This window comes from Aotus nancymaae, unplaced genomic scaffold (genome assembly GCF_030222135.1).
Source record: "Aotus nancymaae isolate 86718 unplaced genomic scaffold, 86718_ANA_hifiasm-v0.15.2.pri h1tg000009l, whole genome shotgun sequence".
NCBI lineage: Eukaryota > Metazoa > Chordata > Mammalia > Primates > Aotidae > Aotus > Aotus nancymaae.
Genome location: NW_026988420.1, coordinates 15,545,180 through 15,572,959, shown reverse-complemented (window position 1 = coordinate 15,572,959; position 27,780 = coordinate 15,545,180). Strand labels below are relative to the sequence as shown.

Genomic DNA, 27,780 nt, shown 5'->3' with positions numbered 1-27,780 from the left:
GCCAGCCTGGACACTCGTTTTTAAGGCCACAGTGCGCTACCTTCTATCTTTGGGTTGTTTCTGGCATCTTGGTTATAGGATGTAAATATCCCCCATGGGAGATGTGCAGGTCACCCACCTGACCAAGCCTGTGCTCCCTGGGATCCCAGAGATCAGAGGCCTCCTGGAAGGCAGATGGTGCCAGGCCTGGATGTCGGCTCCTCTCCCCCCAGCTAGATCAGGTGGCGGCAGCACAGGCAGCTGGAAGGTGCCCACAGAAAGAAATCGAGCACCATGTTCAGAAAGATCCACTCCATCTTTAACTCCAGCCCGCAGAGAAAGGCGGCGGCCGAGAGCCCCTTCTACGACGGAGCCAGCCCCACGGTGAAGCTGATTCGAAGCAGCTCCATGTATGTGGTCGGGGACCACGGGGAGAAATTCAGTGAGTCCTTAAAGAAGTACAAAAGCAGCAGCACCATGGACACCAGCCTGTACTACCTGCGGCAGGAGGAGGACCGGGCGTGGATGTACTCCCGCACCCAGGACTGCCTGCAGTACCTGCAGGAGCTGCTGGCCTTGCGCAAAAAGTATCTCAGCAGCTTCAGTGATCTGAAGCCCTGCCGCGCGCAGGGCGCCTCCTCAACCTCCTCCAAATCCTCCAAGGGAGGGAAAAAGACCCCTCTCCGGTCTACTCCCAAAGAAATAAAGGTAAGTGCTGCTGAGCAGTACAAGCTAGATGTGGGCTCTTCCAAGAGCCTTGGACGACTGTTTGAAAGTTTCTTCCCACCTGTGCATGGCCTAATTAATCTGGCACATTCTGAGCCATAGCGCAATAGTCCTCAGACGCTTTACATGACCATCTCCCCAGCCTGGGGAAGGGTGGCTAAACCCATGTTTATTACTCATTTATTTATTATTAACTTTTATTTTAGGTTCAAGGGTATACATGCAGGTTTGTTATATAGGTAAATTGTGTGTCACAGGGTTTGGTATACAGATTATTTTGTCACTCAGGTAATAAGCATAGTGCCTGATTGGTAGTTTCTTGATCCATGTTTATTTTTAATATCCGGGAAGTAAGAAGGAGCAGGTAATAGTGTCTGCAGAGCAGCTCGGTGGGGAAGACATGGGCTTTGGTGTCAGGCGGCCCTGTATTTGCATTGCATACCTGTCAATAATGTTTGCATGGCATTTGGATGACAGCAAATTTTTTCAACAAATTGTGAGTTTTTTTTTTTTTAATTATTATCACATCTAAAAATTCTGGTGAAAAGTGCAATCATCATATGACTGGATGTTTTCAAATGTTGAGGCACTTAGCCCCTTCAAGCCTGACAACTGTAAGACTCCTCCATCTGTACCTCGGACCCACGCACTGTGGTGACTCAGGTGTAGCCACAGAGAGAGCCTTTGTTTTTTAGGAGATTCCCGGATGGCTTTGGGCACTGGGGGTCTCCAGACAGTCACAAGCCAGAAATGAGTGAAAGAAATAACTTGCATTTATCTTGTTGTTTATGCTTATTGCAGTGTTTTGTACATATCATCTTTTCTTGAGCATCCCAATAAAGGCAGTACAGAAGGTGGGGAGGAACTCCTTCAGTATCACAGAAGGCCAAACTGAGGCTCGGTGACCTGCCTGTAGGTGCTAGGTCACCTAAGTTTAATTATCAGCCAGCAATTCATTCAGTTACTCTTTCCTTCATTTCCTCAGACTTGTTTTTATTTAGAGACAGGATCCTCTGTTGCCCAGGCTGGAGTGCAGTGGCACAATCACAGCTCACTGCAACCTCAACCTCCTGGGCTCAAGTGATCTTCCCATCTCAGCTTCCCAAGCAGCTGGGACTACATGCACCTGCCACCACACCTGGCTAATTTTAAAAGTGTTTTTTTTGTAGAGACAGGCGTCTTCCTTTGTTGCTCAGGCTGGTCTCAAACTCCTGACCTCAAGCAGTCCTCCCGCCTAGGTCTCCCAAAATGCTGGGTTTACAGGTGTGAGCTGCCAAACTCAGGCTGTTTTTATTTATTTCTAATGCCTATAGGTTGAGGCTGTTTTGTTGTATACTTCCATCAATCATTTTCTTGATGACCTGATGAGATGTTTGAAGCAGGCATGTCTCCTGCTTCCTTGCTTTCTCCTGAGTGTCCTGTAGGCCATGTAAGCTCCATTAATGTTGAATGACTGATTGGCCCACTATCAAATCTCTAGAGCTTGGCCTAACTCAATTGGTTTCAACTGTGTGCATGCTATACCAGGTGGGAGCAGTCTAAATCATCATTTTAACTCTAAAGTATGACAGTGTTGGGGGCCCATACAAAAGGGTCCTACTCATGGGTCCTGGTGCCAACTCTGTGGTCAGCCAGCTGTAGATCTGTGGGTCAGCCGCCTCTGATGACAGAGGGGGTTGCAGTGGTTTCTGGACTCCTTTCCAGCTTGAATATTCTGGGGTTCTAGCCACTGGCTAGATTTCCTCTAGGCACTACGTTTCCCTGCAGATGGAGCTCTCTCTTATAGGACCTACCTTCCTTCCTTGTTGAGCTATCTGAAGAGAGAGGGAGGGAATAGAAGCAGAATGACCAGCTCTAGCCCTTTGAATGGCTGTGGAGAGGCACCTGGGCCTGATATAATGTAGGGTTCTCCTTCGGAGATGCCTCTCACCACAGTGCAATCAGGAGAGAGTTTTGAAAGGATACTGCACTGAAGTCAGTCAGACCAAGATTTGAAATTTAGTTCTGCTCTTTACCAGAGGTGTGCCTTTGTCAGGGGAAGTTCACCTCTCTGGGTCTGTTTTTCTGTCAGGTAGTGATGGAAATGATAATATGAGGAGCAGGCTCCTGCACCTAATTGTTCCTGGCACATACCAGGGGCTTCCTCCCGTGTTCACGGACTTTGAAATGTTGGATGCAGGGGGCTTTTAACAGTCTTCAGCAAAGCTGCTCCCCTTCCCCATGGCTCTGACAGAAACAGCTGTAAAATGGGCCCGCCTGTGAAATGATGGGTATAGCCAGGGTGCACCCTGGCTGGCGGGGTGGCCCATGGCTGCCTGGGTCTCTGCGCACTGCAGGGACAGGGGATCAGGAGGACTCCTTCACCCTGGAATGCCATCACCCCATGCTTTGGGAGAAAACCCTGCTGATGTTCCGGGTTTAGGGAAAACACCATTCTTTCCACTGACTACCTACCATGAGTTGAACTGTATCTCCTCCAAATGTAATGTGAAAGTCCTAACCCCCAGTACCGCAGGAGGTGACCTCGGTTAGAAATTGGGTGACTGCAGATGTCATTAGTTAAGATGAGGTCACGCTGGAGTAGGGTGGGCCTGGAGTCCATAGGACTGGAGTTTTCATAAGATGGCCATGTGAGGACACAGAGACGCAGGGAGAATGCCATGGACAAAAGCTAAGGACCTATCAGAAGCCAGGAGAGAGGCCTAGAACAGACCGTTACCAGCACCTTCAGAGGGAGCATGGCCCTGCGGACACCTTGGTCTCAGGGTTCTGGCCTCCAGAACTGTGAGACCTGTAGCTCTAAACTACAGAAGCCACCCCGTTTGTGGTGCTTTGTTACGGTGGCCCTAGGAAATGAATATACCACTCTATAGAATTAGCCTCTTCTCTTCTCCAAGATTGTCTGAACACACCTCTGTTTTAGCATTCATCACATCCTATTGTGGTTTGTTAAAATGCGTGTCTCCCTGGTAGACTGCAGTGAACTTGGTGAGCTTGAAGCTGAAACAGTATCTTTCTCATTTTTCTGTCTCCCAAGCATAGGAGTGAATACTATCAGTCATTTGTAGATGCTTTATGGACTTTAAAATCAGATGTCTTTTGTGCCATAGAGAGGAGAGAGGCCTCCATACAGGGAGGGAGCAGTGTTCTCCGTGGCTGTGGGGCACCATGGCAGGCCTTCCCTGCTGCCCTCCTTCCATCCAGATACCAGTCCTCTGGCCTGGTCACAGGACCTAAGTTCCCATGTCTATTCCTCTTCTGTGGTAAGATTAAGTTTAAAAATGGCTTTTAAACTATTTTGATTAAGATCCATTGCAGTAAGAAACATATTTTGGATATTGACCCAGTTTACCTAAACACACAAACAAAACAAAAGCTTTATGAAATAGACTTACTCCTGTTCCTTGCTTAGCACTCTGATGTTTTCCGAAGCATTCTATGCTATTCTAATTTTTTTTTAAACATCATCATGACACAATAACTTAATTTCACAAGCCATTACTGGATCAAGACATACAGTTTTCATACTCTGGGGTGAGGCTTTCTAACAGGTCCTGTTGACATGTGCATGGCATCCAAGACCAGGGTACCAAATGGTCTGTTATCCGAGTCCCCTGGAGATACCCAGAGCCTAGAAGACTACCCATTAGAGGTGATGGAGGAGAAAGTCAGGACACACTAGAAGCGAGGTGAGCCTTGGGTGGGCTGGGAGCTCCCTCTGGGACCCTGCATGGTGGGGGTCTCTGCCAGGCCCTGTGGCAATGTACTCCTCCCTCAGAATAGGCCATTATAAAAATGAATGTTAAAAATCAAAACAACACCACAAATCCATATCTGAAGATTTTTGTGTCAGTATTGGGAATAAGCTGCAGCTTGGGACTCATTGTTTGGATGCTAAAAGGTAGGAATTTCTAACCCAGGGCATGATGTGTGCAGCAGAAGGATGGCATGTTTGAAGTGTGTCTGTTAAGGAATGTAGTCTCTGAACCAACAGGACAAGCCTCCTCCTGCTCTGGGCACCTTGGGTGTTTCTTGACAGTGAGGAGGAACAGTGATGTTCTCCTCTATACCCACTTCCTCTGCTCCCATGTCACAGCCCAGGCACTGTCAGAAACAATCAGCTGTTATTCCTGACTTGTAATCACCCTCCAAAACTGACATGTTGGCTATTAACCACAGTCTACAGAGGAGAAAACTGGGCCTCAGGGGTTTTAAGATATTTGTGTAAGGCCATGCACCTGATGAAGAGAAAGCTGGGATTTGATCCCAATCTCTCTCATGACAGAACTACACTCCTGTCAATGTATCCATAGCATCTTTTGACTGGACAACATATTTTGATCTTGAATAACATACAGGATGCAAGAGTGCACCTTAGGATGCAGTGCAGAGGCCGCTTTATCCTGCATGCCTGGGCCAGGGAGAGTCACTAGGGAGGCACCTGCCTCCTGCTGCACATGGGTTCTGTGTAGGGTGAAGCTCTCATAAAACGGGAGAGACTGGGCTGCTTTTGTTCAAGAGAAACCTGGCTGAAGGGAAGTGGCCAGAAGGTATGCTTTAAACTGTTTTCTCCCCACAATCCATGGATCAAGTTTATCTCCATCTTTCCTTCTCTTCACCTGGCTACCTCTGATTCCAGTTTTACTCTAGATCCCCATAGCATTGAAATACTGAGTTTATATATCATCTACTTTTGCACTCTCAATACACACTAGGAAAAGAGCTGAGGAAACAGTGCAAGCACAGCTACGACAGAAACTTCATGATGGGTGGGCATTATGTCCTCAAATCATTTTTCAACAAAACACTTTCCTATCTCCCAACTCATTCTACGAAGTATCTCAGATGAGTATCTGTGGCAGCTGAATTAGCTTCTATGTAGCTGAATTAGCTTCTGTATCATGTCAGAACTCACACTCTTGTCAGTATGTCCACAGCATCTTTTGACTGGAAAACATATTCTGATCTTGTATAACATACAAGAGGCAAGAGCATGCAGAATTGTTAAGTAGCAACAGAAATAGGAAAATTGGGAGAGAAAAAAATCCGTAGAAAATCGAGACCACTCAAAAGACTACGCAGATCATAGAAGCTAATTCAGCTGCCATGGATGAGCCTTAGATTTGGCTCTGTTCTTGCTGGAAGCTAAGATAAAAAGAACTGGACTTGTTTCAAAATTCCGACGATCTGAGAAGAACCATACCCATTGCTTAGGGGAGTGAGATTTTTCTCCTGACTTTGAATTTCAGAATATCTCTTATAGCATTTGACTTAGGGAATCTCATATGATGTGGTTAATGATGCCCTTAATAATATTTTAGTAACAGTTTATTAATATGTTGTTCACTTGTCCATTAACACATATTTATTGAGCACATATTATGTGTCAGGAGTTGTTCTAAATGCTGGTGAAGAAGACAGAGTCCCTGTCCTCATGGGGGGAATCGGTCTTGTGAGAGAGCAAGGCCAGAGTTGCTGGCGGTGACTTCTCGGAGCCCCAGCTGTACCAACCCAGGGTGTGGTGCTGAACTGCATCTTAGTGAGAGACTACGGGTTGGCAGCTTAGCTGAGTTCAGTAGCTTCTGCCAGTCTCTTCTGAGCCCAGGGAAGAATTCAAATGCCAGAGGTATGGATAGATCACACACCCTTCCAATGGCCTTTGTCAAAATCCTCTGAAGACGTGGTTCACCCCAGGAGAGAAAAACGTCTGTGAAAAGTAACAAGTCGTCCTGCTGTGTTTTTTGCTATTCCTACTCCACCCTGCATCCTAGCATGTTAGACAGCCGCACATTCCCTGCGCGGTTTGTGCCAGGGTCACGTGTGGGGTGTGACTGGCTTCGGCCTCTGTGTGTGTCTGTCTTCACTTCCTTGTTCTTCCTCGTTTCTTCAAGCTGTAGCCCTCTCCTGCTGTGACGAGCCCTGAGTTATTTTACTCCCCTTTTTTCTCATCTTCTCATAAACATCACTTCTCTTAGCTTGGCTTTTTTTTTTTTTTTTTTTTAAATAATAGCTTTAATTCACATACATAAAACTCACTCTTTCAAAGTGTACAAGTCCGTAGTTTTTAGTCTATTCAGAATTGTTTAATCTTCACCACCATCTAATTTGAGAACATTTTCATCAGAAATTTAAGCTTTCTTTTGGTGGGGTATAATAAATGTAACATGACTTTTACCATTTTCACACAGCACTTTGTAGTCCTGAAATGAGTGCATTTTAGTATCCTCAAATTATGGGTAATGAAGCCTGTCACAGTTAACAAATTCTTAAGAAATTAAATGCTTTTCTCAAACTCTTGGACTCAGGTGATCCGCCCACCTCAGCCTCCCAGAGTGCTGGGATTAGAGGTGTGAGCCACTGTGCCCTGCCTACTAAATACTTTTCTTTGAATGATTTTGTATCAATTTTTTAAAAGTAAAAGTGTATACTACTAGATATCTTTTAAAATGTTAATAGCCAGACAATAACCATGGTCCTTCACACTAGACTCCCATGAGCTTTTCCAAATTATCATTTATATAAATGCATAATAATTCATCTAAAAGACTATTAAGCCCTAATTAACGTATTTTTAGAATACTTTATGAAAGTATTTTTAGTAGTACCCTAGAAAATGAATTCCTTAAAAGCTCGTGTACACTCTCAAAGTACCTCATTAAGAAATCAGGAGAATGTTTTGATAAAAGGTTTGACAACTATTTCTTTAAATATCAAACAGTCTTTTAAAGTAAAATACTTTAAAATTACCATTTTAACTATTTTAAATCATACAATGCAGTGGTATTAAGTACATTCACAATGTTGTGTAGTGATCACTACCATCCACAACTTTTTCATTCCAAACAGAAACTCTGCACCATCAAACACTAACTCCTCATTTCCCCCTTTCCCCAGTCCATGGGGGTCTCTATTCTACTTTCTGACACTGTGAATTTGCCCGTTTTAGCACCTGGCATAAGTGGAATCATGCAGTTCTCCATCTTCTGTGTCTGGCTTATGGCACTTGGCACACTGTCTTCAAGGCTCGTCCGTGTTGTTGCCTGTGTCAGTTTCCTTTCTCTCTATGACTGATCAGCCTGGGTTTTAATGGGAGGTGAAGAGGAAAAGTTGAAGCCTGTGCTCTGCATCTGACTAGAGTGCTTGCTGGCATTTGGGGTCCTCCCTGAGGATAGCTCCCCATACTTTTAGGGCCAAAGGAACAGCAACAACCACAGCCACTTTGAGAAATGGGCCACATAAGTGGCCCAGTCCTGGCTAGATCACAGAGAAGAGGCTTAGGAGGCTGGCGACAGAGCCAAGTTTCTGTTCTGGGGTTGGCGGCAGAACCTATGGAGCCCCATGGCTACCATGCAGTCCAGATGGTTCACATTGGACATTTTCTCAGGTGGAGGTTATTGGTTGATATTCCTTGGCTCTGTGTTTCCACCCAAATTTCATCTCAAATTGTAATCCATCTCATGACAGAGAGGGAATTCTCATGGAATCAGGTGGTTTTAAAAGTGTGGTACTTGCTCTCTCACTTGTTCTTCTCTTTCCTGACGCCTTGTGAAGAAGGTACTTGCTTCTCCTCACCTTCCACCATGATTGTAAATTTCCTGACGCTTCCCCAGCCATATGGAACTGTGAATCAATTAAACCTCTTTCCTTTATAAATTATGCAGTCTCAGATATTTTATAGTAGTATGAAAACGAACTAACATACTGGTCACAGTCAGAAGAAACCTCATTAGTTCTCTCATGGATCTCTGAGTAGCTTGGATTTCTGATCTGTTTGCCTAGATGAACTAATTACAAAATATTTACCCTTCCTGGTCCCTCAACTAATGAAATTCACCTGTTATAAAAACGGTTTTAAAAGAACTGATTGAATTCTAAAGAATACCTGCCAAAAGTGATTGATTTTTAGTGAAAATAGTTTTATTCTGAAAATAGTTAGCTTTCAGAATCAATTTTCTATTAAGGCCACTTGGCCTTGGTTCATAAAATGAGACCATATCAATAGCCTGTAGGCTCTTCCTCCTATGGCAGTAGGGTCTGAGTCTAATTCATCTAAAAAGGCTCCAAATCATCTATATAATAATTACATATGGGATAGGAAGCAGGTTCTGGATCTGTTTTACACCACTGAGATTTATTTTTCAGATGTTGAGAATTTCTGCAAACACAGGGATATTAAAATGCAGGTTTTCTGTGAGCATTGGTTACTGGTGGGGGCTGGGGAGCTGTCTCTATCACTCAGCCGGTGTCTGGTTTACAGAGTTGAAAGGCAGTAAAAATTCAGTATGAACTGCAAAAAATTTCCTATTATGCTTGGCAGAGCTCTCTGCAAGATGGCAGACAGTATAATAATGATTGATAACCGTGCATGTGATTTCTGCAGTCCCTCTCAGTCAAGCCACAAGACGTGTAATTATATTCCTAATCTATCCTCCGAGCACAAGCTGTTTGCTCTGCCTAGAAACAATACCTCCTCCTCTCCTTTTTCTCTCCCCTACACTACCTTGTTCACCTGGCTATCTTCTTGTCCTTTGAGACAGCAGAGACAGCACTTCCAGAGAAGTCTTTTCTCACATCCGCAATTTAACACAATGGATTTCCCTCCTCCCTGTGTCTGAGCCTTGTTTTAGCACTCAGCACACTGTAATTGTTCTTTTGCTTATCTATGCCACCAACTGTGAGCTCATCGAGCAGAGGCATTATATCTTATTTATCTTTTTAATTCCAACCTCTAGTATGGTTTTAGGCACATAGTAGGTGCTCAGTAAACCAATTACCTGAGAAACTCCAATTGTAATTTAAGAAGGAAACTGTTACAAACTTCGATGAAAGATCTGGAAAAGTCACAGGTCTGTGGTTTTGATGAGCAGAGGTTAGCCTTTTCTTTTTTTTAGTGGAGTAGAATATAGTTTGAGTATACTTGTGTGGAATCATATCCTAATAACTAAAATAGCCACTATGTAACTGATTAGAGCCCACCATCAAAAACACATGATATACATTTTTTTTTCTGATAATAAAATTATATTTGAGTATAGGATGAAATTCATAAAACACAGTAAAGTATAGGGAAGAAAATAAAAATATCTTAGAATCCCACCATCTAGATGGAGATACTCACTATATAATTTTTAGGTATATTTTCTTTTAGTCATTTTTTCCTGTGTATTTGCACATATGTGTATTGGGGTCGTAAGATAAAATGAAGAATGCCTAGAAAAAATTAGAATTTTTTAGTACAAGGATGTCCCATGTAATATTTTGCATGTATTTATATGAAAAATTATTCATTGTTTATCTGAAATTAGACTTCAACTGCCATGCTTTATTTTCATTTGTTAAACCTGGCAACCCTAATGTCCATATAAGTATAAATGTACTAAATTTGGTTCATACCATATATACATCTTTGTATTCTCTTCTCAGTTAATGTTATATATTGTGGGTTCCTTTCCATCTCATTAACTACTTTTTAAAAACAAAAGCTTAAAAGACAAATTTAACAACTCACCTTCTTTAAACAATTGTTAAAAGTTATGAAGAAACACATTTCACTCTATGTCTATAAGGCGTTTTTTTAAGCAGAGATTCCTGAAGTGTGATTGATGAGTTGAAGGCCAAAGGTCATTAATTTTTAGGGGTTCCTTTACATATTACTTTCCAGAAACATTTTACCAATTTATGCTTTTCATCAACAGTGGGTTTCCAATAAGCTCTTCTTACTGCACTTTGTCAGCATCAAGTACTGTCATTAGTTTTAGAAGTTTTCCAGTTTGCTAGATAAATTGCAGTATCTTAAGGTACTTTTCTTACTGCTTGCATAATGACCTTTGCAAAGGGTCATTGAGGAATGACCTTTTTTATCATCATAAAAAATGCTACACCTTATTTAGTGGACTGTCCATTCATGTCTTTATACATTTTCTTTTGGCTATATTAAAGTTTGTTATTTATTTATAGGGACTCTTCTTATATTTTGTTATGTACAGGGGTTTTTAAGGATATTGGTGCATTGTCTTCCATATATGTTAAAATATCTTCTCCAAGTTGTTATGCATCTTTTCATTTATTTGACATTTTCTGATGTGCAGGTACTACTTATTTTTGTGTCTTCAATTTTTGTTATTTCTTCCATTGCTTTCATGCTTAGAAAGTCCTTCCATGTATCAAGGTCAATTGCATATTTGCCGTATTATCCATTTTTAATAGTTCTGGTTTTCTTTCTTTGATTTTTTTTTTAAACCAATCTCTTTGTCTATCAGCAAATTATTTGGATATGTAGTAGGAACTGAGAATGCAACTTGAATGTTTCCCGAATAGCAAAGTTTCCCAACACCATTTATTGACAACTGGCATGTATATAATGGTGTACATTCCTTCTCTTAGTGGATTGTGACATTTTACTTGCTGTATGTGAAGATTTTACACTATGCTTTAAGTCTATTAATTCAGTTCTATCAGTTAGGCTTTTAACAGTTTGATATATATGAGCAACATTTCATTAACTTAGTGTTTTGTTAAAGCCAAATGATCATTTAGATGACATATAAAGCCAGGAGTTACAAGGTGCTGGCAAAATAAGTAATGGCTTTAAGATTATAAAGCTGGGCCAGGTGAGGTGGCTTATCCCTATAATCCCAGCACTTTGGGAAACTGAGGTAGGAGGATTGCTTGAGGCCAGAGTTTGAGGCTGCTGTGAGTGATGGTCACAGCATTGCATTCCAGCCTGAGACAGAGAGATATTCTGCTTCTAAACAAATAAAAACAAAGATTATAAAGCTGACAAAAAAGTGAGGCTAACACTGTCAGTTGAATCCAGTGAGAGTCTACAACCTCTATTACCAGAAACAAAAGATATGCAGCTGTGCTCCCAAAAACTATTTTAATGTTTAGTTATAATAGATCATACCATGATTTAGTTATACTAGAGTTTCTGACAGACTTCTTACTTTTATCTCTTTGTGATGATTTTCTCAGCTCAATTGTCTATTTCTTTTTTTTTTTTTTTTTTTTTTTTGAGATGGAGTTTCGCTCTTGTTACCCAGGCTGGAGTGCAATGGCACGATCTCAGCTCACCGCAACCTCTGCCTCCTGGGTTCTGGCAATTCTCCTGCCTCAGCCTCCTGAGTAACTGGGATTACAGGCACGCGCCACCATGCCCAGCTAATTTTTTGTATTAGTAGAGACGGGATTTCACCATGTTGACCAGGATGGTCTCGATCTCTTGACCTCGTGATCCACCTGCCTCGGCCTCCCAAAGTGCTGGGATTACAGGCTTGAGCCACCATGCTTGGCCCTCAATTGTCTATTTCACTGATTTTCTCTAAAGCCCTGGCAAGTTGACTGTTTAGCTCATCTATTGAAAATTTGTATGTTGCTATGTGTGGTTATGTATTTAAGTTTCAGTGACTATACTTTTTTCTAAGTTTTTTCTTCTAAGTCTAGAGGTCTTGTTTCATAAACTCCCATTCTTTTTCCATAAAACTCTATTTAATTATGAGTATACCTTTCCTTAGGTGCTGTAACACAAGAGGAAAGAAATTGACTTGGTCCTGTGTATCCATCCCAAGGATAGCAAAAGGCAAATAAGATGCACTAGATGGAACTTTTAAGGTTTAAAACCTGAAAACATTATTTGGTAATATTAAATTGCTTGCGGGTGAATTTGACTTGTTTTGCATTTAATTTCACCCAGTTGAATGATCCAAGGGCAAAATGACCTTCTCAATCAGGACCAATTCCACATTTGACCCTGGAAATTTCATCACCAATATTGACATTCAGATTCCTAGGTATGATTACCCAAGAAAGTATTATTAATACTCTATAGAAATCAGAAGTATAGAAAAAAATTGGCCAAATTAAGTCCAAAAGTATAAATTAACAACATATGAATTGGTTGGAAATATAAATATTAGGTAAAATGGCATGTATATAATGGTGTGCATTCCTTCACTCAACAAATAGTTATTACTCCACATCAGGCACTGAAATAGTTGCTTGATGTTCATACATAAAGGCAATCTATTTGCCCTAATGCAGCCCATAGCCTGAGCATCATTGTTTGAGCCACACTGGTGTGTTGATGTGCCTTGGATGAGAAACAGGTGGAATTACAACCAGAACGTTGGGAGTTGTGGACCTCCTACAACCTGTCTCATGTATGCAGCAGTCGGCAGTGTGCATTTATCAATAGGGGTATGTCATATTTGTGAGTGTTATTTGCCAAAGCCATCTCAAAGAAGAGGTTGAGGGTCATTGGTCCAGTGTGAATTAATACAATGTGCCATGTGGACCTAGGAATGAGATAGAAAATGAGCATAGAAAAGATGTGCCTGGGTCTGCCTGTGGCGATTGGTGAAAGCTTCAGAGAGGAGATGACACATGAGCTGACCCTCTGAGGAGATGAGGGGAATTGCCAAGTACAAGAGGTGAGAGGGGGCTGATGCTTAGCCGTGGTCTCCTTGGCATTGGCTGGGTTTAGAATGTCCCCCCTCTTCTCCATTCTGACAGAATGTTGCTGTTTACAACTGGAAGTTTATTTTGTAGAATTTACATCTCTTGTAGAAAAATACTGACAGAGCCCAGAAGAAAATGAACAGACTGGGGAAGGGGGCAGCCCAGGTACTTAGAGGGAGGTGAAGCCAAGCAGGTTGGCAAGCTGAGATGAAATGCAAAATAAATAAATAACTAGAAACTGCCCTCTAGGAATCAGAAATTAAAATGAGAAATACAAAGGAGTTTTGTTTGGAAAGTGCAAGGGATTCCATCTAAGAAAAGTAATCTGAGGCCCTGGCCTGGGGTGGGGAGATGGAGCAGGAAAGACTTGGAAAATGATAACCCTAAGGCCACGGAGGGTTAAATATGAAAGGCAAACTGGAGTGGAGCTGGCAATGTGATACAGATGCTCTTAGAGAAAGCTTCTTCTCCCTGGGCTGCTTCAGGGCTGACAGCAAAGGGACATGGACCCTGTGAAACTCAGCCAGGAAGGCTGCAACCGGAAACAGCCTGCATTACATTTGGCTTTTCCAAAGACCAAAAGGTCTGGGCTAGGAAAAAAAAAAATCAAGGATTGGGAGGGAAGCAATCCACTTTTGCTTGGAGTTGTGAGTTCATGGAGGGAGGACTATTTTGGGTTTCACCCAGGGGTGTTGACAATTGAAGTCTCATTTTGCATAACCACCTCTTTGTAGATTTTCCCGTGACAATAGCCTGAGCCCTGAAGGAATCACTGAGGGAATGTCATAGTGTAGGTTGGAAAGCCCCATGGAAATTGTGAAAAGGCAGAAAAAGCTGAGATCAGCATGAGTTCAATCCAGGAATAGAAAAGGCTCAGCCCTGACCTGTAGTTTAGACTTGGTACTTAGAAAATCATCATACAATCCATTTGGTGACCTTTAAAAGTGTAATTCATGAAAGGACAATAGAAGCTCTGTTAACCAAATCCTACTTACCTAACTTGCCAGATTACTTGATGCTCACCATTCTCTCTTTAAGACACCTAGAGCAAGCTGTTTATGAATAGAAGCCTATCTCAAACTATAGTATTACAGACAAAATACAAAATGACATATGACAAGACTTTTCATTGCTGCACTGATAGCAAAAGACTGCAAACTACCCAAAAATCTATCAATAGGGGATTGTTGATTGTTCGTATGCGTGTCCGTACAATGGAGAACAATGCAGCTATTAAAAGGGATGAGGAGGATCTCTATTTACTGCTATAGAGTGATCCTCAGGATACACTGAGTGAAGAAAGCAATGCTCACAAATATGCATGGTGTGCTCCTTTTTTTTAAAGCAGGTAAATACAAATATGCCTGCTTATATTTTCAAATAAATGATAGAAAGATAAACAAAATACTAAAGAAAAGACAGAGGAGATGAGGAGAAGGGACTGACATGAAAGCAAGCCCTCTCTTCAGTGTTATAGTTTTGGTTTTGGAGCCATGCATATTATTTACATAGTTTTAAAATATTAAAGAAAAAATAAAAAAGCAATCCCTAAAACATGAAACACAACAGAAGCATAGGAATCTAACAAATTTCCAAGTCAAAAGCATAATCACACAGAAAAGTGTTATTTCGAGAAACTTTAAAAGAGAATTTTGGTTATAGAGTCCAAGAACAAAACACATACAAACACATACACACAGAAATGCACACACACGTCTTAAACTGCATTCAATGGGCTTACTATTGGTGATGTTGGTGTTACTATTTTGAAATGGTTATGTATAGTAGGGTAAAATAAATAAAAATCTTTTTAATGTCACATGGAACCAAGATTTTCAGTTTAATAGAGATACAAATATAAATTAAAGAAGTTAAGTATGAAACCTCTACCATTCAGTTTGAATTAGAGGGACTGTCAGTTTCTGCTCAGGATGTAGAGAGCAGGAAAGAATATCACTCTCATCCTTACAAGGCCATGGAGTAGGCTGCATCCCCAGGGACACAGTGCCCACCTGAGACCAGGGCCTCATCAGGAAACAGTGAATGCCATCCTGCCTCTCACCACCATTCTAAAAAGCATCAGATAGAAACTGACAGTGGAATACTGCTAACAGAGGGGCACAAGTGTAGAGGGAGACCCTGTCTTAAGGAGAGCACAAAGTAAAGACCTAAAGCTGAGGGTGCAGCAGACTCTGAGGACAAACTCTCCGGAAAATTAGGCTCTACTTTAAACACAAGATATTTCTAGAGAGATTTAAAGTCTGTGATGCACTTGGAGTAACCATAGCAACCACAGACCCAGTCCCAGCTAAAATCTTATCTAGACTGACTCAAAGCCAAACTAAAGGCCTTGCCAAAGGAAAGACCATTTGCAGGCATAAAAACCTCAGTGTCTACTGACCTACATAAAATGCCTGGACTTCAACAAAAAATTATGAATTATATGAGAAAGCAAGAAAAGAATAATGCAGTGCCTAGCAGCAAAACAACTGATACAGCCAGACTCAGCTATGACACAAACATTGGTACCATCAGACAGGAAAATTTTTAAAAACTATAATATGTTAAAAGCCCTAATGGAAAAGGTGGAAAACACATAAGATCAGATGGATAATTCCAGCAGAAAGATGGAAACCATAGGAAAGAACCAAATGAAAAGACTAGAAATGAGCAGCACAGACCAGAGATGAAGAATGCATTTGCTGGGCTCATCAGTAGACTTGAAGATGGGTTCAAAGAGATGACCAAAACTAACACAAAAAGAAGATACAGTTAAAAAAAAAAAAAAAGAACAGAGCATTCAAGAACTGTGGGACGATGTCAAGGAGTCTAACATAAGTGTAGTTAGAATCCCAGAGAAGAAGAAAGAGAAAGAAAGAAGGGAGTATAAGAAATATTTGAGGGAATAATGGCTGAGAATTTCCCCCAAATAAATCACATACACTAAACCACAGATCTAAGAAGTTAAGAAAACACCAAGCAGGATCAATAACACAACAACAGCAACAAAATGATAAGGCCTCCCTATATTATAATAAAATTGCTGAAAAGCCAAAGAGAAAAAAGACACGACACAACATAACTAAGATAAAAATTATAGCAAATTTCTCATCAGAGATGATGCAAGCCAGGAAACAATGGAGTTGCATTAGTCTGTTCTCACGCTGCTGATAAAGACATACCCAAGACTGGGTAATTTATAAAAGAAAGTGGTTTAATGGACTCACAGTTCCACATGGCTGGGGAGGCCTCACAATCATGGTGGAAGGCAAAGGAGAAACAAAGGCACATCTTACATGGAGGCAGGCAAGACAGCTTGTGCAGAGGACTCCCCTCTGTAAAACTATCAGATCTCAAGAGACTCACTATCATGAGAACAGCACAGGAAAGACCCGTCCCCATGATTCAATTACCTTCCACCAGCTCCCTCTCATGACACATGGGAATTATGGGAGCTACAATTCAAGATAAGATTTGGGTGGGTACACAGTCAAACTGTATCAAAAATGATATCTTTAAAGCACTGAAAGAAAAAAATACTTGTCAACAGAGTTCTGAAAGCAAAAGAAATATTTCTTAGATAAGCAAAAACTATGAGAATTCATTCTTAAGCAGACCTATAGTACAATAAATATTAAGGATACGTTTTGAAGTGTAAATGTGGTACCAGATAGAAACTTAGATCCACCCAAAGAGGTGAAGACGACTGGAAAAAGGTAAAAATACAGTTTGTGGGTTTAAAACATTTAAAAATTCTCTAAATTATAACTAATTGTCTAAAGCAAAAAGGGTAGCAATATATTGTGTGTTTACAGCATAATTAAAAGTGAAATGTATTGTAGCAGTAATGAAAAGTGTGGGAAGATGAACCATGAACACATTGTTTTAATTTGAATTGCAAATATCAGTATGACCTCAAGATTTTTTTTATTTCTAAAAAATTAATATTTCCTAGTTTATTACACCAAAAAGGCCTAGAAGTAATGACAACCCTGTAGCAATAAAATCCCTAACCTGTATATTGTGCTGTCTAAATACCACTTCCAACTAAAAATTAAGTGTTTTTGGAGAAGTGAAAGAATTCAGGTCTGGAGTAGAAAATGTACAAGATGAATATTGGGCATTTGTTATGTCTGAAAGTTCAGAGGCTCTCAAGGATACCAGGATTGTGTCAAAGAGACTCAGGATCCACCTTGAAAGAGTTCTTGATGTCAAAATACAGGACAGTGTGAGTATCAAAAAGGATAATTACAACTGATGAAATGACATCAAATATGTTAAAAATACATGAATTTTAAATATTACTCCCCCCAACCAGACAAGCAAATGAACCTTATTGGTTAGCTTGAGAACTTTCTAGGGTATCAATTTATTATATGAGAGAAAAAGAGCAAGTATTCTGCCATTCCTAAACAGACCATGTGGTTGATAGGGAAAGTTTTTCATACCAAAATCACAGTTAATAAATGCAGGAAGGTTGAAGAACTGGAAAAGCAACATTTTGCAACTAGTAGTAAAATAATGAATCTAGGCGTAACTGCTAAAAGCATTAAGGAAAAGGTAGATGGCAAATTGCTAGTAGATGGATCAAGTCAACATCACATAAACCCCCAATCAAAGTCAACATTGCATAAAACAGGAAAACGTGCATTGTGTGCCTCCTAATACGTGATACACAGCACTACTAACTTTACTATTTAAAAAATGAAATCTGAATTGAATTAAACCTTTAAATCTGAACTTTGCAATTCAGTAGCCACCAGTCACATATGGCTATTTAAATTTAAATTTAAGAATTAAAAGTTCAGTTCCTCAATCGTGGTAGCCATTTTTCAAGTACTCAATAGCCACACGTGGTTAGTGGCTACCATAGTGGACAGTGCAGATGTGGAACATTCCCAGCACTACAGAAAGTCCTACTGGACAGCTCTGCTCCAGACCTAAGGACCAGTATAGGGGATTTGGGGAATAGAGAAGCATGTGAACCAACTCCCAGAAGAAGGAGTCAGTCAAATCTAGAATGTGAGAAAGTCTATGGAACAAATGACACAGATTCTTCAATTAAATGACCGGCATAAAACATTAGAGACTGGAACAGGTAGCAATTAAATGTGGACCTTGTTTGGATCCTAACTTGAACAAACCAACTTGTACAAGACATTTTTGAGTCGGTCAAGAAAAATAGAACATAAACTGGGTACTTGCTGATACTAAGAAATTACTGGTTTTGTCGGTGGCTCACGCCTGTAATCCCAGCACTTTGGGAGGCCGAGGCGGGTGGATCACGAGGTCAAGAGATCGAGACCATCCTGGTCAACATGGTGAAACCCCGTCTCTACTAAAAATACAAAAAATTAGCTGGACATGGTGGCGCGTGCCTGTAATCCCAGCTACTCGGGAGGCTGAGGCAGGAGAATTGCCAGAACCCAGGAGGTGGAGGTTGCAGTGAGCCGAGATCACGCCATTGCACTCCAGCCTGGGTAACAAGAGTGAAACTCCGTCTCAAAAAAAAAAAAATTACCAGTTTTGTTGAGAATAATAATATTGTGGGTAATGTTGCTGAAAACTCTTATCTGTTAAAGATACATTTTGAAGTATTTATGAGTAAAATTAGCTCTTTTAGGATTAGCTTTCAGAAAAAAAAGTAAGAGATTGATAGATGAACAAGAATGGCAGAAAGGTGATGGTGGTTGTTGATGATGAGTGTATGGGATTCATGGCTCTATTTTCTATAGTCTTTCTATTGAAAAATTTTTATAATAAAACATTTTTAAAACTAGGATATGCCTATGTACTTCTCAGCTTCATAAGTTGAATGATGTGCTTATTAAAAATAAGTTATATTTGTTCCCAAACTGGTATATATAATTTGGACTTATTATAATTTATGATAATGTATTTTAATTAAATATGATAAAATATCATTAAAATAATAAATTGCATTAAGCTAAACACTGATGGGAGTTGACTTCTGGAGACTTGGAGACATCCCCTCCATGTGGAGGTGGGTTTTGAGGTGCAAAACCACTATGGACCTTGCATTATTATTAAATAATACTTAAACTTCCTCAGGGGTCAGGCTGGGTTGGGTGGCTTTCTCCATTCTTTGTTTCTCTCTTCTCCACTTCACCAAAAGTCTCTCAAATGATATGTGTCATAATAGACTAAGGTTAGGTACTGAGACCCATGGGAACCTAGAGGATGGAAATTTAGCCCAGGAAAACAGTAAGCTTCCTGGAGAAGGAGCAGTCTCAGCCAAGTTCAGTGGATGAATCAGAGTCAGCCAGTGAGAACATCCAAGGCAGAGGAAGCAGCAAAAGAAAATGCAGGGAGAATAAACAAGTGTGGACCTACCTCCAGGCTGAGGCTTCTGTCACCTGCCTGCAGGAAGGATGCCTGGCAGCTGGGCCTGCTGTACTCAGAGACTAAGCCTCCTGGATTTTTAGTCTTATCCCACGCCCAGCCCTTGGTGTGCCTGGAGTCACCCAGTCTAGAGTGGGTCTTCACTTCCTGAAGGTTGAATTGTACGTCTTCTCAGCTGCTACCCCATCCATGATGTTCTGGGACCTGGTCCTTCTGCTCCATCACATTGGTCACCTCTCCACCTGCTTTCTGACTGGCAGAAGGTTTTGGAAATCCCTCTTTCACGGGTGGCCTTTCTCTTGTCCTCTTTGTCCTTGAGATTTCTACTTTTCCTCTCCTCAGTTTCATTTTGAAAAATAAAGGCTATCCATGGAAAAGAGATTTCCAAAAGCTTCTGCCAGTCAGAAAGCAGGTGGAGAGGTGACCAGTGTGACAGAGCAGAAGGACCAGGAGACACTGCTGTAAAGATACTACCCAAGACTAGGTAATTTGTAAATAAAAGAGGTTGAATTGACTCACAGTTCCACAAGGCTTGGTAGGCCTCAGGAAACTTACAATCATGGTGGAAGGCAAAGGGGAAGTAGGCACCTTCTTGACAAGGCAGCAGGAGAGAGAGAGCAAGCAAAGGAGAGTTGCCACACTTTTAAACCATCAGATCTCATGGGAACTCACTTTCACAAAAACAGCAAGGAGGAAACCACCATGATCCAGTCACCTCCCACCGGGTCTCACCCTTAACATGTAGGGATTACAATTCAAGATGAGATTTGGGTGGGAACACACAGACAAATCATACCAAGGGTGTATATTGTGGTCCTTCATCTTCCTCTAAGAAGGCTCTTAGAGCTTTCCTTTTATATTTTGCAAGTATAAAATGAAAAAACTTCTCTATTTAAAAATGTTTCTTAGTAGTACAAAATGCATACATTTCATAAACATCTTGTGCACGCAGAGATGCTGTTGTTTTCTTTCCTGACACACCAGTCTATAATTAAATCATATTCACTGTTTTCGAAAATGCTCACATAAAATAAAATAAGTCTACACTGGATCAAATGTGCCTACGTTTACACATCTGTCGCTTTTTTCTCTCCCCAAGTTCTCTTCCTAAAATTCCTCAGAGAGTTTTTTGTTAGTACACATATTGATTTGATCAATTCTGGAGGCCATGAATTCTCCACTGAAACCCACCATGGATCTTGAACTTCCATGATGTCAGTCACTCATGACTGGACTATTGTGAAGATGAACTGAGATCATGAAGGGAACAGTCAGGAAACAGCCTGGAACCTGGTTAGCTACTGAATAGATTTTTGAAACTCTATTTTATTATTCCTTGTACTTTTCAAACAGTCATACTAATTTTAATTTGTTCTGATTTGACTAAATTTGGTCCCTTTAGAAACTGACATCTTTATTTTTTAAAAAAATTTATTTTTAATTTTTGTGGGTACATAGGTATATATTTATGGGGTATGTATATATGGGGTACATGAGATGTTTTGAGACAGGCATGCAATGTGAGATAATCACTTAATGGAGAACAGGGTATCCATCCCCTCCAGCATTTATCCTTTGTGTTTCAAAACATCCGATTATACTCTTTTAGTTATTTTAAAATGTACAATTGGGTTATTATAGAAACTGACAACTCTTAGAGCATTTTCAGCATATCTGGAGATCTATCATGTCTTTCCCGCTGTGAGCATCTCATCACCTACCTAAGGAACTCTACAGTCTCCTAATTGGGTGTTTATCAGCAAGAAGAAGGCTAAAAAAAGACTGATTACTAATGTCTGACAGCAAATCTGTGACCAAGAAATAAGTAGATCTTGTTGTCCTTCCAGTCCCCCTTCCTGAGATAATTAGAAATCCATTGACCTACAGCAATTATGGGCCTGGCGTAGCTACCTTCCTTCCACGGGGCACTTACTCATAGTTACCTTTGAAACCTCACAAATCCCTAACTCCATGCCCATTTCGTTTTAGCAACATTTAATCCTTTTCTGAGTCTGGCTTACTGGCTCAGGCAACTCCCTCTTCTCCTCTTCACTTCTAGCAGAAAGCAACCCCAAAGAAATACTCGCAGTTCAGCGCCGATGTGGCTGAGGCCATTGCTTTCTTTGACTCCATCATTGCAGAGCTGGATACAGAGAGACGGCCCCGGACTGCCGAGGCCAGCCCGCCAAATGAAGATGTGGACTTTGATGGTGAGTGCCAGAAGGCAGTGGGAAGATGGTGGCTGAAGGCGAGTGGGGCTGTGATGCTGTGAGGATGGGCTGGGGGCTCTGGGGTGGACTTATAAGATAAGCCATCAGGAATCCCACCTCCCTGATTAAAGGGAAGCCCTGCGCCTCCAAGCTGGAGCCTGGCCCTGAGCCCGTCCTCCGTGGGGATCTCTTGCTTCATTTGTCTCTGCTGCCACTGCTCCAGCCTGCCCCTCCAACACTCTGGGGCCGTATTTGGACAAAAATGTTTTCCCTGTGGTCCACTTACCACGGCTGAGACAGGTGGGACTTTCCTAAGACTCCAAGAAGGACAGCAGTAGGGAAATGATGAAGGAAGGAGGATAGATGAGGGGTGTCATTTAAAGGGAACAGTTTCAAATTTTTGAGATGAAAAAGTTCCAGAGATCACTTGCACAACAACATGAATGAATTGAACACTACTGAACGGCACACTTAAAAAATGGTGATGATGGGTGGCTCACACCTGTAATCCTAGCACTTTGGGAGGCTGAGGTGAGTGGATCACCTGAGGTCCGAAGTTCGAAACCAGCTTGGCCAAGGTGACAAAACCCCGCCTCTACTAAAAATACAAAAATTAGCTGGGTGCGGTGGTGGACGCCTGTAATCCCAGCTACTCGGGAGGCTGAGCTGGAGAATCGCTTGAACCTGGGAGATGGAGGTTGTGGTGAGCCAAGATTGCGCCATTGCACTCCATCCGGGGCAATAGAGCAAGACTCCGTCTCAACAAAAAAAATGGTGATGGTAAATTTTATGTTCTGTATACTTCACCACAACTTAAAAAAAAAGAAAGGGAATAATAGACAAACTGTATTTGAGAATCCAGCTTCTGACCCTGCCTAGGCTAGGTAGTAGGGTGGTGCGTAGGGCAGGAGAGACCCACAGTGGTTGCCCAGACCCAGCCTGGACGGCTGCAGCTGGAGTGGGGTGAGGCCTGAGGCCACTCTTCCTGCCTCACCAAGGCGTGTCCTGGGGCATCCCTCTTGCTGGAGAGCAAAGAATCCAAACACATTCATCAGTTGAGACCCCTTTATATTCCATCATGCGACTGTCAAACCACTTGTTAAATCTTTAACTTGCCCCCCATGGTGTAAATTAATGATGGTTTTATTCGGGGGGCTCACTGGCCCTTTATACCAAGGTCACAGCTTTTGGTACCAATATTAAATAATTCATGAGCATTTTCTCTAATGCTTGAAAGAAGCTTGTGATTTGTTGTTGTTGTTCTGGCCTTGATAGATGTGTATCTGTGAGATTTGGGGTCTCAACTCGGGTTCTCTGCAGTTTCACAGAAGGTTAACCCTGCTCCCAAGCTTATTCTTATCCTCGTCCTCTCCCACGCAGCCCCTGCAGTCCCTGACAGAGAGCAGCCCTGCTCCCGGGAGAGAGGGAGGCCTAGGAAATTCAGAATATTGGTGAAAGGATGACAGAACTCATTAAGGATGCAAGGGTCATTTTCAGAGTTACAATTTTTAACAAAAATGACTGACCAAGTCATTTTTATCAAATTCATGAAATGGCCACTTTTCTCTGATAACAATACTGTATGTTCATTGTAAATCAAATTAAACAGAAAACATACGGAAGCATAAAGAAGAAAGTAAAAAATATGACCTGCAAAACTACCACCCAGAGATAATCATCATGGTTAACATTTAGGGATACGTCCTTCTGACTGTGGTGTTAACATGCACACACACATACACACACACACTCACAGACTCGTTTTAATATTTTCAAAATAAAACTAGGATCTCATTTTATTTAACAATTTACAGTACATCTTGGGCCACTTTCCAAGTCAATAAATATAGATCTGTGTTCTATTTTTTTTTTTTTTTTTTTAGTCACAGTCTCACTCTGTCGTCCAGGCTGGAGTGCAGTGGTGCAGTCTTGGCTCACTGCTACCTCTGCCTCCGAGTAGCTGTGACTACAGGCAGCTGCTACCATACCTGCCTGATTTTTGTATTTTTAATAGAGATGCGGTTTCTCCGTGTTGGCCAGGCTGGTCTCAACTCCTGACCTCAGGTGATCTGCCCGCCTCAGCCTCCCAGAGTGCTGCGATTACAGGCATGAGCCACCGCACCTGGCCTATGTCCTCATTTTTAATGGACATAAATATGTTCCATTGCATTCCTCCTGCACCGCAACTGCAGAGTCAAATCTTCTTTGCTTGGCTATTAGGCCTTTCTAAGAATTTGCTATTAGAAACGTGGTTGTCTGTACCCACTTCCGGTGAATTTTCAGTCCAGTCCACCCTCTCCTTTGCCTTACGCTCCTCCCAATGGCAGGTCCTTCCTTCCCGGGTCACATGCTTTTCTCTTCCAGTGGCCACCAGCTCCCGGGAGCACAGCTTGCATTCGAACTGGATCCTGCGGGTGCCGCGCAGACACTCCGAGGACATTGCTGCCCACACTGTGCACACTGTAGACGGCCAGTTTCGAAGGAGTACCGAGCGCAGGACCATGGGCACTCAGAGGAGACTCGAGAGGCACCCCATTTATTTGCCCAAGGCTGTGGAAGGGGCCTTCAACACCTGGAAATTTAAGCCCAAAGCCTGCAAAAAAGAGTAAGTGCGTGGGCTAAATTGCATGACCAAGATGCTCGCATGGCCTCCAGATGCTTGGGGTGATCCTTAAGGCGCCTTGATCCCCATCTTTCATGCCAACTGTTATTCTTACATACACATATTTTGTCGGGGAGGTCTTAGTTTCGACACCTTTTTCGGTAGTCTGCACTCTGGCCTGGTTAACAGCTGTTGCCTGCTCCTAACCTGCTTCTTCCTGGGTCTGCCCGCCTTTCTCTCTGGCCCACTTAGCCCATGCACTGTGCCATCCGCCTTCATGGATTCCCCCCAGTGCCATTGACGCATCGTGTGCTACAGACTATTAATGAGTTTGAGGTTGAATAGAGCATAGCGCTGAGTGGAAACCAACATCAAGTGAATGAGATGCCCCTGTCCAAAAGGCACTGGGCAGGCTCCGAGATGTAGAACTTGCTGGCCAGGCACCTCTTGGGCCATCTTTCCGCCATCTCTTTTGGCCTCTTTCCTTTTAGATCCTCCTCCCCCAGGCCCAGTTCCCATCACTAACCATCAAATTCCTGTCCTCTACTCACTCAGAGCAGTAAGTTATTTCTTGGTTTGGGCAACCCAGGCCATGCTGCAGGGCCTTGCCTGTTGCAACAGAAGGGCCTGCCAAGCCTCATCAGCTGTCTTCTTTTGCTTCTACAAAAGCCACTAGACCCTGTTGGATTTAGGGGTTTTCTAGATAGCATTTTCCTTCCACAGTAACAGATCATGCACTGGACATATTAAAATCACAACCCAGCCCTCACCACCCATCCTCCCCCTTCAAGGCCAGGCCAAGGTCCAGCTGAGGTCCACCCACTGCCCCTATGGCAACACCATCTGGTCCTTCCCAAGGCCCAGGGCTAGGACAGCAATCTGAGGGTCTCCATGAGAATGGTGGTCATCGAGCATCCCTTCCCTCTGTGCGGCCAGCCAAGCCAAACTTAAACCTTCTGCCTCATTGCTTCCTTCTAGCCTGGGGAGCTCCAGACAGATCCTTTTCAACTTCTCAGGAGAAGATACGGAGTGGGATGCAGAGCTCTTTGCGTTGGAGCCCCAGGTGTCTGCTGGGGAGGACTATTATGAGACAGAGAACCCCAAAGGGCAGTGGCTGCTTCGAGAAAGACTCTGGGAGCGGACAGTGCCCTGACTCCATCTGGATTCCTTGATGTGTCTTCAGCTGGGTCATGGAGAAGCCGTCTCCTTTCAGCACAGCATGAGGTGTTTGGTAGAGTTGAAAATGCAACTTGTAACACAGTCCAACCCCTCAGCACACTGCCTGCTGGGGCCGCGCTAGTGCCAAACAGACCTGTGGCTTCCCAGGGGACAGGTCTCAGGACACTCTCAGAGCCTGAGTTTCTCTGTGTGGGATGGTGAGCAGGGACTTACAGCCTGCCTGGTCTTCAAGAGCTAAAGGAATGGAAGGTCTTGAGTAGAGTGTCTGGCTCACTCCCCTGACCTCACCCAGCCCCACCTGGCCTGGTCCTCATTCTCCAGGTGTCTGTCCAGGTGGCTGCTAGCGATGTGCTCAGTACCGAAAACAAACTCACCTGTAGATTTCTGGGCCAAAGCTTCAAAGAGGTAGCTCTCTTTCTATGAGGCTCGGAGACACACTGGATCTGCACTGAGGTTGCCTTCTTGTGTGCAGAATGCAGGTGCGAAGCAGCTCCCTTTGCTCTCTTTCCAGAGTTTTCCAGAAACTCCTGCTGCATGAGGCTAATGACCTGGCAATGGGGTGAGGGAAGGGGTATGTTGGGGCCTGCCTGGGGACCACACTATTTCCTCTGGCCCAAAAGCTCAGCTCCCCTTCCCTCAGGCAATTGGCTAGAGAAGAAGGGAGATGAGGTGATTCTTTTTTTTTCTTCTTCTAATTCTTACCCAGAAAAATCTTTTTAAGTATCCATGGAACCAGTTATGATAGGCCACACCTTTCTCTTTCCCCAGTTAAGAGAACAACCAGAATCATTACATTCTTCTGGCATAGAAAGGATCTCTGTATTTCAGGAACTGTCTGAATCAGAATTACATTTAAAATATATTCTTTGTATTTCTAAATACTTTTTGCATTTTTGCATATAGTTGTGCCCGTTCAAGCTTGAGAACCACTGGTGTGGAGAATATACTGAACTTTATCCATTCTTACTGCTTTTTTTGGCATTTTCTTATAAACCAGTCTGTGGGTGTATAAGGGCCTTTGGGCAGAAGGGAGGGAGAGAGACTTAAAAAAAAAACCCAATCATTTATTTGAATTAAGCCAAGGATATTCTAGACTAAGGTCACTCGGAGAACTGAACAGAGCCTTCCTTTCTGCCATGGCTGTGGGATGATATTCTTATTGTTCCATTTTTTAGGAAGAACCTTTTATTTATGTGAACCTGATTATATGAATCTAAGGCTATGTAACTCTTAGAAAGAAAAGACAGCTACTAATTATGTTGCATTCTTAGAAATTTTATCTCAACATGTTTTCAGAGTGAAACCATACTGGAAATGTTTTAATACTTCTCTTTATTATTGTTCAAGTGCCAATGTCACTGTTTGGAAGGTTTCTTTCATTTTGTTGCTTGTACTAACCCAACTATAGCCAGAAGCTTGACTGGAAAATAAACATTTAGGAGATTTGTTTTATAAACTGCATTAAAGCCCTGCCATTTACCACCATGGATCTTTCTTTTCTCCAAATGTGGCCTTGTTTGAAGCCTCATCTATAAAAGTTCACTGTTGGGGATAAACTAGGATAAAGGTGTCTTTACTCTGCCTCTTATCTAACTATAGTTTATCATAGATCCACCCTGAAATTACATGGTGAAGATACTGTGTACAGTTTGTTTTTACAGATAAGAAAAAATAAACATGACTGAGAGGATGTTTCAGTCCTGATTTTTTAAAAGTATTCATTGCTTATGGGATCTGAAGCTGTGCCATCTTATTTTGCTTTGTTTTGTATGGTTTTTTTTTTTTTTTGTCTTTCAAGAGATTATACATAGAGAGCATGAAATATTCCATGATTGCGAAACAGAAGGGTATCTTGTCTTTGGGGATAATTTTTAGGTGTTTGAAGTTGGTGATAAACCCAAGGATCTGGGCTCTGCCTGGGGAATCTTGAGATGGTGTCTGCTGGGGTTTGAGATAAATCAAATCTGAAACAATAAAAGTCAATTCAGAAAACCCAGCTGAGTTGACGGATTCTTTTCCTCTTTGTATTGGCCAGTCATTCAGTGGAATCAAGCTGGTCACTGGGGCTATGTTAGCATCTCTGGCTTTCCCAGGATTCTCAGTTTTGATACATGAAAATCTACCTATCCACAGACAGAATGTCAAAAAGAGAGGATGTGTGTCCCTGGTATCTGGCTTGTTTTTTAGCCCTGGTTTCTAGCTCCCACCACAAACTGTCTTCTGCTTCATGGGGCAAGATGCATGGGGCTGCTAGTTCGATTTGAA

At 42.1% G+C, this 27,780-nt stretch overlaps 1 protein-coding gene across 1 annotated transcript; it reads left to right on the top strand.

The window, feature by feature from the left end:
* Window positions 1-273: 273 nt before the first annotated feature.
* On the top strand, window positions 274-27,205 carry CUNH13orf42 (chromosome unknown C13orf42 homolog). Its single transcript, XM_021674543.2, has 4 exons — window positions 274-687; window positions 21,587-21,734; window positions 24,099-24,339; window positions 25,315-27,205. The coding sequence occupies exons 1-4, from the start codon at window positions 274-276 to the stop codon at window positions 25,487-25,489; spliced, it is 978 nt and encodes a 325-aa protein (XP_021530218.2). The 3' UTR covers window positions 25,490-27,205.
* The last annotated feature ends 575 nt before the right edge of the window (window positions 27,206-27,780 follow it).

Excerpts from the sequence above, each read along its gene's own strand:
- CUNH13orf42 (XM_021674543.2), top strand. The coding sequence starts at position 274 with ATGTTCAGAAAGATCCACTCCATCTTTAACTCCAGCCCGCAGAGAAAG. Across the intron at positions 688-21,586 it reads CTACTCCCAAAGAAATAAAG|AAAGCAACCCCAAAGAAATA; the intron begins GTAAGTGCTGCT and ends CACTTCTAGCAG. Across the intron at positions 24,340-25,314 it reads CCCAAAGCCTGCAAAAAAGA|CCTGGGGAGCTCCAGACAGA; the intron begins GTAAGTGCGTGG and ends GCTTCCTTCTAG.